The sequence below is a fragment of the Pelecanus crispus genome, chromosome 3 (genome assembly GCF_030463565.1).
Source record: "Pelecanus crispus isolate bPelCri1 chromosome 3, bPelCri1.pri, whole genome shotgun sequence".
Classification (NCBI taxonomy): domain Eukaryota; kingdom Metazoa; phylum Chordata; class Aves; order Pelecaniformes; family Pelecanidae; genus Pelecanus; species Pelecanus crispus.
In genome coordinates, this window is record NC_134645.1 from 48,758,914 (window position 1) to 48,775,307 (window position 16,394).

A 16,394-nucleotide genomic window follows, 5' to 3' on the forward strand; every position below is an offset into this window, starting at 1 on the left:
AAGTCTGGTATGTAAATAAAACAAACCAGAAACTGTCTTGAGTATCCTATTAGATGTCAGAGGGAGAAAACAGGTTAATTTCTACCCCTGTTTGTACTTAACATTCACAACATGAAAGTCGTGCTGTCATCATAATTTGTTATGCAGGGCTCGAAATAGGAAGCAACTCTGACCATCAGTTTATTTGTAAATCACAGGACTTATTTATTGACTTTCATACCTGTGGGACTAGTCTTTAAAAATGTTGAGTATTCTTACCCAAACAAAAAACTGTGATCAGTACCTGAAATACAGTTTCTAGCCCTGTATTATATTTTTGTTACCTTTCTTAAAATACAAATCTGTTTTGTTAAATTAGTGGTTTTTGATAAGTAAGCCTTAAAGCTTTTTGGACTCATATGTAAATGTTTGAAGTGAAACACTGTATTCACAGCTATATTTCAAACATCTGGCCATATTGAGAATTGATGTGTGAATGATGTAAATTAATAATATTGCATGTAGCCCAGTAAGAAATTTGAGGGATGTTTCTCCCTTTGTGGGAAGATGCTTATGAATACCAAGGAAATTCACACTTCCAAAAAGACATGCATAATGATACAAAAGGTGTCAGATCCTCGCATCATTGAGGCTGACTTGTTTTGTTACTTTTTTTATTGATGCTGTGATAAGCTGCTGCTCAGCAGTTGGTTATGTTGCTGAAATTATGCTATCAAATACACAAACTAAACCTCCTTTTTTTCTTTTTTTTAAGAAAAAGAGTAAATCATTACCATACTTTAAATTTCTCAAGTGATTTTTTTTTTTTTGTCATCTTTGGAATCATTTAAGTTACTGGAAATTAATTGCAAGTCAGACAAGAAGCTGAGCTGGCCGACTAAAGCGTTCGTGTTTCACAAAATTGATTCTAAATTTCCCTATAGTTAAAATAGGGCATACCAATATGTGACTTCGGTGAAATTGATTTTTGTAACTTGTCTGTTATTTTTGAAATACACAGACATACTATGTAGTTCAGGGTAAATAGTTGTAGGGTTAACTTAGCAGAAATTATTTATTCAAACTGCTGAAATTATATTCTTGAGCAGCTGTTGAGTACTTTTATAATGAATCTTAATATTTAATTGTTAATATAGACATAGATATTATTTGAACATGTTTTACATATTTATGAGAGAAATTACTGATTTAAGGCAGCACTTGGACATCCAGTGCTCCTTCATGTCCATAACTACTACTCAGTACATTTACAGTACCTTTTGGACTGATTTGATTGGTTTGATCTTGGGAGACCAAATGGTTTACTGCAGTACAGAAATTAAGCATCTTTCCATGGACAAACCATCATTGGAAGGGCATCAGTACAGAAAAATCAAGAAGAATCACAGCCTGTTTTCAGCTATTCATGATATTGCACGTAGTGAAGAAGAATGTGAGGAAGGAAGTCCGAGGAAAAAGTGGCTAAATATCTTGACATTAAATTGTGCAAAGTTTGTTTCTATGACGTTAATCTCATCATAAATGGTGCTTAGACACTGAACTGCTACTAAGTAAAATACTGTTTTTATAAATCGGATATTATAGTAAAACAATCTTGCAAAATCCTACTTACTGTTTTCCTGAATCAAGTAATATTTTTGTGACAGACAAGCTTAATACAATTTAGTTTATTATCTGTCATTATGGTTAGGGTGGACAAAGTAGAGTTTGCAACTGCATTTGTAAACTTAAGATTTTGCAAGGCTGTAGTAAACACTCCTGTGAAGTAATAAGAGAAAAGAATCATAGAATGGTTTTATGAGAGAATACATATATTAGAGTACACTTCTGTGTTAAAGCTGCTTAAAAATAGCTGTATTATTTACTGGTCTAGGAAAAAACATAATGGACTATGGGTAAGACATTTTCCCATTCTTAATTAAACTTACAACAGGAAAAACTACCGAAGATATGTTTCAGCCTCAATCCTATATAAAACAGTCAAAACAGGGATGTGGGAAAATGATGGAGCAAAGCACAGGTAAGTGTCAAGAAGGGCATGGGTCTTCACCATATGTAGCTTCAGGAAGTAGGCCAGTGAATCCAGTTGCATTTACATTTTAATAAAGTATAACTTTTTTGATTATATAGTTCACGATACTACACTACTGCACAAATAAATTTAATCATGTTGTCATGAGAATATGCTGCACAAAGTATCTGATGCACAAATTTTAAAATATTCACAAACATCAGCTATTTTTTTGAAATGTAAATATTCTAATAATCACTGTGACTCAGTTGGAGGCATTCTTCAGCATCCCATGCAAGTAGCAGTATGAGTTTATAAACGTGGGGACAATTGTGCATTCACAATTCTCAGTTGCTTCTATCACTTTCTTTTCAAGAAATTCATTTCATGCTGGATGATTAGTTACTGCTGAAAATAGGTGCTCATTAGTTTTTCTGTGGTAACGTTATAATGCAAGGTAGGACCCATTGTTGCATGTGCTGCTGTAGCATATCTGGTATAAGTAGTGCTGTCATGAACTATGCATAAACCATTTAATTTTTTGTTTTTTCTGGTTAGGGCCCAACAGGTCAAAGCTGCAAGATATGCTTGCAAACTTGAGAGATGTTGATGATCTCCCTTCATTACAGCCATCTGTTGCACCTTCTTCTAGGCCCAGTAGCTCAAGGCTCATTGAACATGAGATAAACAGGACAGATGAAGGTAAGTATTACAAATGTGCCTACGTCTTTGTAAAAGGTAGATGTTTATAGTTACTTCTGCTTAAAGATTATTCTCTGAGACTTTCCAAGCACTTTACAAATACTGATTCAACATTATGAGTTCTGTCTAAGTGCGATAAATGGCATTCCCGTTCCTCCCCTCTGGTCACAATTAGTAAAGTCAAGACACCTACCTAGGTAAAGTCTTGGCTGAATACCTTTGAACATGATGGAAAAAACTCATTTGGCACTTGGTGGCTTTGTAATATGAGGATCTTAAGTCACTTGCTTTTGTTTGTGCTCAGGCCTGGTAGTCAAGTGTGGAACATAAACTCTCAGGACATAAGAGCATCTGTTTTTCTCCCCATGAACATAATTTTTAATGTGTGTGTGTGTGTATACACACACACACACACACACACATGTTCTTTTTTTAAATGTGAAGATAGAGTCTCTGCAGGTAAACACAGGTGGTTAGGTGTAGGTTTTAAATGCATGTGGTGATTATGTAGTGAATCATACAGAACAACTTACCGCTTGCCAGTGTATTAATTTCCATAATGTTCTCATAGCGGCTAGTCCAAGTATGGAAAGCCACACATCTTTGCAATGAAGCATGTGGTTACCTTCATTAATATTATGTCTGAAAGTTGCTAAATCATCTGTTTGATTCAACATTTGAATTGCTATAATATGCAGTATAATAAAATAAATTATGAGGCTATATTAATTTGTAGACGATCTTATCATGTGCTTTTTATTTAAATGGTAAATGTCTTTTGAAAAATGAGCAAAACACGGGTTTCACTTCACAGTCTTTCAGTGAGTGTGAAAAAGTAGGTCGGCCAAGTTATAATTAAGATGCATAAAAAGCCCTGGCGTGTGGCATAGTAACCAAAGATCTCAGTAGTTCTATTTCCTACTTGCTCAGTGATTTTCTGTATGAAGAAGGGGGTAACTTAGCAACACTTTGAGAAGTGGAGGCGTTTTTCGTTGAATGTTTCCTTTCCAACTTTTCTCACATGTGCTGAGCGCCATATTAGCAGAGCTCTATTTTCATGTCCTTTCAAGAATGTGCTTTTTAATTCAGAGACTCGGATGGACTCTCACAAAAACAGAAGAGGACAGCTGATTGTTATCAGTCTGAGTTCAGTATTACAAACTACTAGCTGTCTATTCCATTATAAATCTGAGACTCTGTGATATTTTTGACATACAATTCTTTTCTTCTATTAACTTTTCAAATTTGATGTCCTGTTTGTATTGCATGTTGAGTGGAGTATTACATCATAAGTTCAAAAGAGTGAAAAAGAATGGTAGTTTAGACTTCAGGGTGAAGAAGGTGAGAGATGTTTTAAAAGGTAGTAACTAAGAGACCTAATCAAATGGCAGAGCTTGAAAGGTGCTTATTTGGTTGCAAGAAGTAATAGAAAGCAAACAGGACACTCAGTAGAGGTATGAGTGTGGAACAGAAAGACCACAGAAAGATTAGCTTACTTTATGCTGGGTGGACTGGAGGGGAATTGAATAGCATCTGAACATGATGCATTCGGGACAAGAGAGAAGCAGCCTGAACAGATCAGGCTATTCCTGGTAAACCACAGTTTGCTTGGTTTTAACTTAGTGTTGGTGCTGTTAGACTAAATGAGATGCTGAGAATGAGGTGGTGTTTCTTCTTCTCTCTCCCTGGTAGCAACAGTATTTGCCAAGGCTTGTATTTACAATGGAGCTAAAAGGGGAAAAAATGTAATTTAATGAGAAGCCCTTGTAATTTGAAACAAGAAGTGTATAAAATTGAGTGAAGTCTCTTGTGTCCAGAAGATAACACATTTTCATCTATTCAGTCCCCCTTTTGTGATGCGTAGACTTGGAGAGCTATTGTACAGGGAAGTTGGTAAAGGCACAGCTTCTTTTGAGTCATACTACTTGATGCAGAGTCTTATGTGGTTTAAGTGTGTGAACTGTATTCCTCTTAGCCTTTGATCCTCCCATTGCTAGTAAATCTGCCTATGGATGTATTTATGTTGCAGTGACGAGCTCCTATAGGCATGCTATAGCAGCTGTAAACTAGTGAGTTTGGATACTGCTAGTAAAAACCTGGAATTCGGTGCTGATTAACCTGTTTGGTAATTAAACTGATTTTACAAGTAGTGATGAATTCTCAGCTTCCAGTCATATTGCTAGATTGGAGGGCATGTAAATAGCTTCATTGTAGACATGCTTTTGGATGTGTTACAGCGTTAGGAAGGAAGGGTCCAGCTGCTCCCACCAGCTATTCTTGTCTGTGTTTTTGCTACTTCTCCAGAGCCTATTTGCATATTTTATAGTGGAGCTGGGGAAGGGCCTGAGCTTTTCTGTGTTACTTCTGCATTATGTATGGGTGAATGGAAGTGTACTCTTCCCTTCTGTGGCTAATTACACTTACTGTCTCGAGTCATGTACACCTCAAATGTAAGTATTATGTTCAGAGAATACTGTTTATTGTTAAGTATGGTGATTATCTTTAGAATGGCTATTGTTTTAATGCATCCTTTTGTATCTTTTTGCCCTCAGCTACTTGAGAGATGTTTAGTATTTTGGAAGTGGAAAATATGCTTTTATCAATGCTATATAAAGCTATGTTTCAGGATTTTTTGTTTGTTTGTTTGTTTTCTTGCAGTGGAAGCTTTAACATTCCCTCCTTCTTCAGGGAAATCTTTCATTATGGGAACAGATGAAGCACTTGAAAATGAGCTGGGTCTTGGAGAACTGGCAGGCCTTACAGTAGCCAATGAGGCAGATTCACTGACTTATGATGTAAGTGGTTATTAGTGGTAACTCAAGGTCCTACTGTCTACTTGCTAAAGGCAGATGCAAGTTATGTGTGTGTAGACTCAGCAGAAAACATTTTCCTGTTAAAATTATGCTGCCAAAGTATGTCACAAATCTTTACTTGACATATCTGTTCTTCCCATACACAGCAGCCTTGAAGCTCTCTGCAAGCCCCTCTCCTCCTCTCATTTGCCTGCTGTGTCATTCAAATAGTTGAAAGTAAATGTAATTAGTGATAGTGATACAGCTGCATACTTGTAACCCTGGTGATGCTGAGCAAAATTAGTAGTAGCATGGTTAGCAGATTGGGGGAAGTTAATGTCCCCTCTACCTGGGTCTGGTGAGGCCATACTTGTATGCAGTTTTGGGGCCCTCCACCTCAAGAGGGTTGTGGAGAAATTGAAGAGTCCAGTAGCATGTGACTGATGAGGAGATGTTGAGGGAACTAGTGTTATTCACTTGTTAGGAGGCTAAGGGGTGCTAAAATAGCAGCCTACAGGTGTTGGAAGGATGCTTACAAGGATGACAGAGCAAAGCTTCTCCATAGTGCCAGGTGCTAAAACAAGAGGAAACAGTAGCAAATTGTGGCTTGGGAGGTTCAGGTTGGACATTAGGGGAAAAAGTGTTACGTAGGAGGTGGTACTGAAGCAAGCTACCCAGAGAAACTGTGGATTCCCTCTCCTGGGAGATGTTCAAGACTTGGCTGGGGGAGAGCTGTGGCTTACTTCACCTGGTGTGGGCAATAGTCCCATTTCAAATGGGAAGCTGGACCAGAGACTTTTTAGGAGGCTTTTGTGGCCAGCACTGCTGTAGCTTATGGCTTCTTTTTCTTTCACTTTTCATAAAAAAAAAACTTGCTGAAAATTACTTCTTTGCAGTCATATGCAATTTTTGTCTGTATTTCTGATTTCTTGGAAAAAGATACTTAAGGTATTACTTTAATCATCTGCTCCTTTGTGATCTGTCAACTTTAGGCTAATCTTGCTATTGCATTGTCCAGGTTGAGGGATTTCAGAGATTGCATGTTGGGGAGGAATCATACCCTTCAGTAAATCTGACTCTTAAGTAATCGCCATCTGGGATTTTACTATCGCAAATCAAATCTGAGACTTCAGAAATAACCTGCAGGTCCTTAATTTGAAGTTCTACCCTTGTATGTACTTGTAAAGCAATAAATTACAGAGTTAATAAAAGTTTACACACATTTTGAGAGTGACACTGCAGAGATGTGTGCTACTGCTATAGCAAGTTTCTGAGCATGTGATGTGTTGTGGATCATCAGGATTGCAATGATGTAGAACATATCTGCTAAAATTCGGTATTTTAGCATTATCTCCTAATGTGGGCTGAGCTCTTAATTTTTTCTTAACTTTGTCTCCAGAAAGGGATAAGATGTTGTATAAATTTCATTTCTTTTACCATTACACCTAAAACTTTGATGCTGAATTTTTAAATTCAGAGGACATGGCAAACCTAAACCATCTGTACAAGAGCTTAATGCTTTCACTACTTCACTTCATTGTTCAAGTGTCCATATAAACTGTAGTGTTTGTCCATGTCTCCATATCCTGAACTAACAGCTTTCATTTATGGAATCTAGCATTTCTTTATCCACCCCTATCCTTTTCTGTGTGATTGAGAATATTAGCTTCTGTGTGTTCATTTGTTAAATGTCTTTATGAAGTCCTGTGACCAGGAATTCATAGTCATGCTTACCTCACCTCTTACCATTTCTAGTGCTGACAATTTAAAAAAAAAAAAAAATTGTTTACAAAGCTCTTTGCTTTTGTCACTGTGCTCTTTATTGAAGCAAAATGAAAGGCTAGTTTTTCCATTTCAAATTTCACTGGAAGTTTAGCTTACAAATAATATAATCTGGTTTTATTTTGGACTACTTCATACCTTCTTCTAGCTGCCAAATGTCAATCAAGTAGGATTAGTGGGAACTTAATATGTTGGTTTTTTTTTTTTTTTAAAGTCACTTTTGAATCATGTGGAGAATGAAGCTGAAAGATTTCACGTGAATCTGTCTTTAAATGTATTTGCTCTTGAGTTGCAGACACTTTCCTATTTTCAGTCGCTTTCTTCCCTCTGACCCATTTACTGGATTCTTTTCTTCTACTACATGGCAGCATTAACCTACCTCATTTCATGGTTTAAGTCTTTCACATGTTGCTTTGGCTGTCTGTAAATTAAAGAATGTTTTTCACTTGTTAATGGAGATTATGAATTTATTACTTAAAAAAGAAAATTTTCCTTTTGTGGGTAAGTTTGTAGAATATTTAACAAGATGAAATTTCCCAGATTGCTCACCAATACTCTCTTAAGTGTTTATCTTTTCTTTATGCTTCCTTTACACATTGCTGTTTTAACAAATGTTCACTTTGGCTCTGGTTTTTTTTCCTCTCATCTGGGTAGATTAAGAAGCTTCATAAAATTATAATATTCTGACTACTGTACATAAGAGTACCTGAACTGCAAAATCATTACATTTAATATTGTGTACGGACTTGGAGGTTTTGGACTTTGCAGTAGGCTCTTGCTTGATTTCCTACAACTTTGAACAAGAGAAGTGTCTGTAATCCTACTTGCATTATCATTGCTGTTTCTGGAGTTTTCAAGTTGTCTGTATAGACACAGATGCTGCTATTATTGGCAAATCCAGATCAAGTGCTAATTTTGGGGTTGAACATCCCTCCCTGCCCCCCCGCAACTGCTACCTCACTGTTGTATTTTAGAGGGGAGAGAGAAAAGGAGGCTGGCTGCTGTGTTAGTGACCCACTGCTTGCCGCTTGTGAGAAACTGGTGGGTGAAGGGGAATGATGGTGGTGTGTCAGGGCTAGGATGTGGTTCCACCTCTGCTGCTGGTCTGCTGGCTGGGTCTGCCCTCTACCTACTTCCCAATTTATAAGCTAATCATCTTGGACTCCTTTGGAAGAACATCTTTGAATGAATGAGAAGTAAATGGAGAATATTACGCTGCCAGAACTGGCGTGCACTGTTAGGCCATCTGAGGTGTCTGTGCGGCTTTCGCACATGTGACACAGGACCTGTGCTGGTGGTATGGCAGCTGGAGGGCAGGCAAGGTTCCCTCTGTCACCTAATCAGCATTAGATGCCTGTGTTGAGCAACCAAATTCCTCTCCAGCTATCTGTGAATACTCTGTATGTCTTGTACCCTTTTTGCTGAGGCTTTCTTGGCCAATCTCCAGAAAAATCTGCCAGAGCTGTTAACTTTGCAGTCCTGCCCCATCCTTGCACCAGCTCCAGCCTTTGTCAGTTCCCTCATGGAGCCAACTCAGCTCAGTAAACTGGCAAAGAAACTGAGCAGACAGTACATAATTACTAAGAAACATGGTGAGGCTAAACCTGCTGTATGTTACAACTCCTTTCTCATTTGTTTAAAATCTGTAGAACCTCTTAATTGAAGCATAATGTTAATTACTAAATCCAGAAGTAACAAAATGTAAGAAAAAGCACTTTTGTTCTTAAACCTCCCCTCCCCACCCCCTGATTCTTCAAGAATAAAATACAGATTCTTGAAGTAGCTCAAAACAGCTGTCTCTTCTTTGCAGTTAATGAGACTAAATTATTTGGGTTTATCTGCAGCTTTCAACATAATGAAATCATCAATATTTGAGTTACAATTGTTTGTTTTACTGGTTTTCCATAACCACCATCAGCAGTGGTTATAGGAAGGTAAATATAACTATGGCAGCGTTGACTGACAAAGTGATAAAAGTCTGTTCAGCATTTTACGTCAACATTTGTTCAGAGGAGCAATGTTGAAGTAACTTTTTTTAAGGTGCTTTCTTTTTGGATCTGCTAAAAGTGCATTTATTGCCAAATAATTGTGCCTGTATATACAACAGCTTATTGCTTGTCATTTGCATTCTTAGTGTGTAGCCGAGTCCTTTTTGCCACTCCCCCCCCCCCCCTTTTTTTTTCTTTTTTTTCCTGGCAAGCTTTACTTGTCTTGCATTATCACAGAGCTTGTGTTGCCTTAGGTGAGTAAGTTAGATGGTGTTCCCTTCTGTGCTGTTAGACACTTCTCTGTCAGGCCCGGTGTTAATGAATGAGCCAGTAGGTACAGATCAACTTTCAAATACCAAACTGAGTTCACAGCAGTATCAGTCAGAAAGGTTCTTTTCAGCTTTTAAATTGCGTAGCTTAACAGACGTGAAGTATTTCAGATTTGCACAGAATATATTATTGTGGATGCGACACTACTTGTTGCCTTTGTGGAATACATCTACCTTCGTTCTCATTTTGAATTGTCTGATCAGTGTTAAATGGACTGTTGCTCAAGAGCAGGTTGTTACGAAAACTGGGTGAGGTAATTAGACATCTTCTGAAAATGCCAAACTAAATTTCTCATTTCTTCCTTTCCTTGTGCCTTCCAGATTAATTACAAGTTTGGCATTTTTTTTTATTAGATAGCAAACAATAAGGATGCATTGAGAAAGACTTGGAACCCCAAATTCACATTAAGAAGTCACTTTGATGGAATAAGAGGTCTCGCTTTTCATCCGGTTGAACCAGTCTTAATAACAGCTTCAGAGGACCATACATTAAAAATGTGGAATTTACAAAAAACAGCCCCAGCAAAAAAGTAAGATTTTTTTTTTGCTTTGTTTCAAAAAACATTTTCATTTATGAAGGGAAACAAAAAATGTAGATGCTGCTTCACTGGATGGCCCTTGGAGTTAATAGAAATTTTTCCTTGAATTTAAGAGTAGGAAAACAAGCTTTTAGAGAAGGATGGAGACTTTTAAAGAGTGCAAGAAGAAATCCATGCATGTTCGTGAATGTGTTTTGTTTGTGAAAATGAAAACCATTCACTTTTTTATATTTTCCTTGTAGATAACATGCCAAATTAATTTACTAGTGAAAATATTTGGATGTGGCCTGTTAGTGTGCTTGCATGTGTATATAAATGTATAAAAATGCATTTTTATATATATGCATATATATATATACATATATATGCATATACATGTGTACAGCTTTAAACTTTGACAGAGATGTTGCTAGGTTCCTTTGTACACTTGTCTCTTGCGTGTTGCTGGGGATTTGCAGAAATGAGAGCAAAATTCTTAGTGGGGCTAATATGGTAAGGGAGTACATCACACCTTTTAGGAGGACTGGGGAAAGCATGTGGTCTTCCTGCAGTCTGTATCAAGCACCTGATCGGTAAAGTCCAGAGCAGCAGCTTTTGAAGTGGTTTGTAACTGTGCTACAGCATTGGTATAAAAACAAGGTGTCATAAGCTCCTTTCCCCTGATAGGGATTGGGAACACTTAATGATATATTTCATGTGATACTGATGGCCCTCCACTCCTTCCCCACCATTGATATACCTACCTACTGGTTTGACTGGTGTGTGAGAGTTTGTGCACTCTCTACCTTTGAAGGTCTTTAAACAAAAAAATAAACCAAAACCAATGAACCAAAACCCATCATATTTTGAAAGAATGCAAAGAATTCCTAGACATATGAAAAATCATGTTGGGAGAGGAAGTTGTGTGAGAAACACTTCAAAAGACGTAGCGGTGATTTTAAGAATTTAGCAATTCTGGCACATTTTTGTAAAGCATCATATAGATGTTAACACTTTTTTATACTTCATTTAGGAGTGCTTCTCTTGATGTAGAGCCAATATATACCTTCAGAGCACATAAGTGAGTATTTTCTGAGAAACATTGTCATATTTTGAGAAATGTATGACTTTTAAACAAACACAGAATTTCTTTTGAAAAGTAATTTCCACCTTGTCAACTAGTGATTTCATGTGATGCTTTTAGTTCCCATGTTATTTAAAATATCTGCATATGTTCATCTCCATTCTGCAAAATTATTTATGCCTGGAACTAGGTACACCACAGTTTTAAAAAGAAAAATCTACAAATTACACAGTTCAAATGTGACTAAGTGTTCTGTTCATCATTGCAGCTCTTACCTTTTTGTCAGATATGTGCATCTGTAGAATGAAGCTGTTCGCAGTGAATTGAAATCTACTGAATTGGTTTCATGAAAGAACCTTAGATCTTTAAAGGGAAAAAAGCTGTTTATGCAAAATGGCAAAGCCTATAGTTTAAAAGTGTGACACTTTTCATACTTCATGTGCATAATCATTAAATTGTCCTGATTGTAGTTACATTACCAAATATTGTGGGTTTTTTTTTTTTTGTGGGAAGTGTTGTAGCATATGGTCTGATATGCAGAATTTTTGTTTCAGTCTGTGCAGCAAGTGAATTGTATCTAACAGGGAAATTTGAAGATTCTGTTGACATTGTTGGTCACATAATGGAAATGTTAATAGTCAACATTTCTTTGGGGGGGTTCTTCCAGTGGACCAGTGCTGTGTGTGGTGATGAGCAGTAATGGTGAACAGTGTTACAGTGGGGGAACAGATGGCCTCATCCATGGCTGGAATACAACCAACCCAAACATCGACCCCTATGACTCTTATGGTATGTTGCTGTCTCACACACCAGTGAAATGATACGTTTAGTGACATTAACGTTATATGGCTAAAATAGTATAATTTGTAGGCAATGCTGCTTTGAAAATTTAAAAGAGAAAATTGAATGTTGGCTTCAATTACTCTAAATTTTTGTTTTAATACTGACACTGGTTGATGAGAAGATAACATTTGTCAATTTCTTAAAAAAGGCCTTGATTTCATCAAAATTTTGAGAAACAGCTAGGTTGAAAAAGTACAGAACTAAATCTTCTACTTGGCAAGTACAGCAAATGTGTATTTTAATATTCTTTTCTTCAACAAATCTGTGTGCAGTTGAGACAAGAAGAGGTTGTATAGTCTGAGACCAAAGCTATTAATGTTGTCTCCAAAAAGCTAAAAAGGCCCAGTTCGGTAAGATTTATCAGAACTGAATGGATGTCAGCCTTGTGTCTGTGTTTTAAAGCATTTTTCACTTCTCATAGCTTCAGGTGGGGTTGGCCTCAAAGCTGGCTTTTGGAAAAAAAGGAGTGATGTGCCATTAACAGCTGTTTGAGAGTGAATTTTAAAATCAAAGTGTGTTTTGCCAACTTTGATACTGTCCCTTCTGCTGAAACTTTGTTTGTTACAACTTAGTTGTAAACTGGGTCACTGAATGCCAGGTATGCTGATAAAATTCAAGCATCTTCATACAAGAATAACTGAGACTTCTATATTGATGTGACCTGATTGGTCTTGGGTTTTTTATGGACTAGCTTCTTAAGGTTGGTCCATAAACACAGACCAAGATGGAACTATTGACTTAATTCAAATTTTGTTTTGAAATGTGGTTGTTTGTGGTTTGTTCACAGATCCTTCTGTTCTAAGAGGTGCTTTTGTAGGCCATACAGATGCAGTGTGGGGTCTGGTTTACAGTGGAGCGCACCAGCATTTGCTGTCCTGTTCAGCAGATGGTACTATACGTCTATGGAAAGCTACAGAAATTGCTCCAGCTCTCAATATATTTAATGATAATCAAGGTACAGAAAATTGCCCTACCTTAAAGTTGATAAGCATCACTGTTCAGACTGCCATAATTTTGGCTGCTCAATAGAAATCCTTCTTGTTTATTTTGCTGGATTTTATATCTTTATGAATGTTTTTGGGAAGAGTAAATTTTGGGTCCCTTGTCCTTTGACACCAGCTGAATAGATACCTACACACCAGGGACAGTCACATACATCTAAAAGCCAACTGCTGCAGATGATCTGCTGATGTTACTAGAACCATGGAGTATAATGTATCAACTCCATAGTTCAGATTCAAGCTGAGTTTCTGTTAGGCCCTTGCTTTTCGTTTGTCCAGAATAAAAAGCCCTTTCTTCCCCCCAACAGAGGTTTGGAGCAGCCAGTGCTTCAGCTCAGGCCAGTGTCATCAATACTTTCTCAGATTACATTCCTTGTGTCTCTAAAACAGAGATTTCAGTTGAATTTCTGAGTTTGCACATTAACTAAATAGCAATAATGTAGTCATCCTAAACACTGCTAGTTGAAAAGATTTAGTCCGTTGGATTTAGTTACTGAAATGTCATGCACAGATCAAAATCCTATTGTTTAGAGCCTAATTTCTTGAAGTAGCTGTTTGAGTAAGTGCTCTAGAATGAGCCTGTTGCCATTACCAAACTTTCTTACAGCTGATGGTCCCAAGGGCAACCCATGAACTGAGAAAATTCCTTGGCTCTTCAGAACAAGTTTGAGGCAAAATAAACTTCAGCATAATCATAGAACCATAGAATGGTTTGGGTTGGAAGGGACCTTAAAGACTATCTAGTTCCAATGAGCCTGCTATGGGCAGAGGGACAACTTCCACTAGACCAGGTTGCTCAAAGCCCCATCCAGCCTGGCCTTGAACACTGCCAGGGATGGGGCATCCACAGCTTCTCTGGGCAACCTGTTCTAGTGCCTCATCACCCTCATACTGAAGAATTTCTTCCTTGTATCTAATCTTAGTCTACCCTCTTTCAGTTCAAAGCCATTACCCCTTGTCCTATCACTACATGCCCTTGTAAAAAGTCCCTCTCCAGCTCTCCTGTAGGGCCCCCTTCCAGTGAAGGCTGCTATAAGGTCTCGCCAGAGCCTTTCTTCTCTAGGCTGAACAACCCCAACTCTCTCAGCCTGTCTTCATAGGAGAGGTGCTCCAGCCCTTGATCATCTTTGTGGCTCTCCTCTGGACTCAATCCAACAGGTCCATGTCCTTCTTATGTTGAAGGCCCCAGAGCTGGATGCAGTACTCCAGGTAGGGTCTCACAAGAGCAGAGCAGAGCGGCAGAATCACCTCCCTCAACCTGCTGGGTCACGCTTCTTTTGATGCATCCCAGGATGCGGATGGGCTGCAAGCACACACTGCTGGGTCATGTTGAGCTTTGCATCAACCAACACCGCAAGTCCTTCTCCTCAGGGCTGCTCTCAATCCATTCTCCACCCAGCCTGTATTTGTGCTTGGGATTGCCCTGACCCATGTGCAGGACCTTGCACTTGGCCTTGTTGAACTTCCTGAGGTTCACACAGGCCCACCTCTCAAGCCTGTCAAGGTCCCTCCAGTGTGTCAACCACACCACACAGCCTGGTGTCATCAGCAAACTTGATGAGGGTGCACTCAGTCCCACTGTCCATGTTGCTGACAAAGGTGTAAACAGCGCCAGTCCAAATACTGACCCCTGAGGAACACCACTGAACAGATGTACTGAATTATGGTGTAAAGCTGGTCAGATCTGCCATTACTTGCTAGTTAAAATAGGCTTAGCAAAATAGAAATGTTTCACGTAGTTCTGGTACAACTATGTTTCCAAAGGTCTGCAGGGTTCTGTGAAAAACATACTGGTTTGCTGCCAGCTCATCTACCTGTCTACTTTGAAAACTTCCTAGTAGCGGGTTTTTTGTTTGATTTTTTTTTTGTTTGGTTGGTTTTTGTGTTTTGGTTCTGTTCCTAATTATTAAATTAAGAAGGGGGAAGGAGGAATAGTCTTGCCTCACAGAGCTAATCTTTGGGGTTTTTATGTTTGAAACTGGAATGAAACCCAGTTGTGAAATTCAAAGATCCTCCTTTGGAACTGAGTTTTCCTATGGCTTATTGAGAACCTTGAACAAACTTTCTAAAATATCTAGCAGTCATCATTTAAGTCCTTTAGATTAACCATTGTAGACTTACCAGGAAGCTGCAGAGAAGTGGGCATGGCAGTGATAGAAAAGGTCACTTCCGAAACAATACGTGTTTTCTTCTCACATCAATCCTTTTTGGCTTTTTTTGAGTATCTGGAGATAAGTACGATTCCTGAGCAACATTCCTGAGGTCATGTGTCCAAGAAAGATGTTTCTCCCATGAGTCTTAGGTTTGGAGAGAGGTGATGATATTCCTGCGTTATTTGGATCCATGGACATTTGGTTGCTTAACATTCAGTGTCTGACTCTGTACCTCTTCCTCCTCCTCCTGGCATCTGTTGCAACCAGGGTTGTTCTTTCACATAGCAGGTGGTGAACAGGACATTCGAGGAGAAAAATTCTAAGGGATATTTCCTGTACCCAAGCCCTGCTGATTTGGCTGTCCGTCCTGCAGTGTTCAGATAGCTACAGGAGATTGGATGTATACTGTAATAGGCAGGTTGGAAGAAGCTTTGTAATACGACTTTATAATGTATTTATGTAACTTTCCGTGCTGACAGTGTCAGCATATAAATTTGCACCTGGAAAGCTTTGGGGGTTTCTTAAGCTCTGAATTTGCCCAGGTTAATAATAACGTTAATTATCTGTCATGTAAATGATTTTACCACTTCAGTTTCACGTCCTTTTACTTGATGCAGTGGAGGTTGGGTTGAGAATTGCTCTTACAGTTAAAGGAAGAAAAAGGGTCCAGGGAGTTCTTACTTTCTTAAAGTAGATTTCTGTTCAGCTGCAGTTCCGGATACAGCATCTCGGTAAAGAACGTTGTTGATACGCATATCAGAAAAACATGATTAAAATAGTGATCATGCAGGGCAATCTATTTAGGTTAGTATAATGTAGATTTTAAAATGTAACATTTCTTTTCATAATCATGACCCTTTTGATACTAAAGTGCTTACTGGTTGGGATTTTTGGTGGGTGTTTTGTTTTCTTTACACTAACTAAAGCTTATGAAAATGTTCTCTACATTGTTTTCTAGAAATGGGAATCCCTTCATCAGTAGATCTTGTGAGCAGTGACCCAAGCCTCATGGTAGCATCATTTAACAGTGGACACACTAGCATTTTTAACATGGAGACACGACAACGAATTCTTACCCTGGAGTCCAGCGTAGATACTAGTATGTATCAAAAAAAACCCCAAAACCAAAGAAATCGCTTGTTTAAGGTCAATACTGTTGATAGTTTTTTTCAGTGTTTCCAAACAATTAGG

The 16,394-nt window shown here is 38.2% G+C and overlaps 1 protein-coding gene across 1 annotated transcript in view; it reads left to right on the top strand.

The window, feature by feature from the left end:
• The window catches only part of STRN (striatin), a 66,174-nt gene that overhangs the window by 45,347 nt on the left and 4,433 nt on the right, over window positions 1-16,394 (top strand). The window contains exons 9-15 of the mRNA XM_075707222.1: window positions 2,570-2,713; window positions 5,372-5,508; window positions 9,959-10,134; window positions 11,156-11,203; window positions 11,874-11,995; window positions 12,837-13,004; window positions 16,162-16,302. Of these exons, the coding sequence (XP_075563337.1) occupies window positions 2,570-2,713; window positions 5,372-5,508; window positions 9,959-10,134; window positions 11,156-11,203; window positions 11,874-11,995; window positions 12,837-13,004; window positions 16,162-16,302 (936 nt within the window). The remainder of the gene's footprint in view (window positions 1-2,569; window positions 2,714-5,371; window positions 5,509-9,958; window positions 10,135-11,155; window positions 11,204-11,873; window positions 11,996-12,836; window positions 13,005-16,161; window positions 16,303-16,394) is intronic.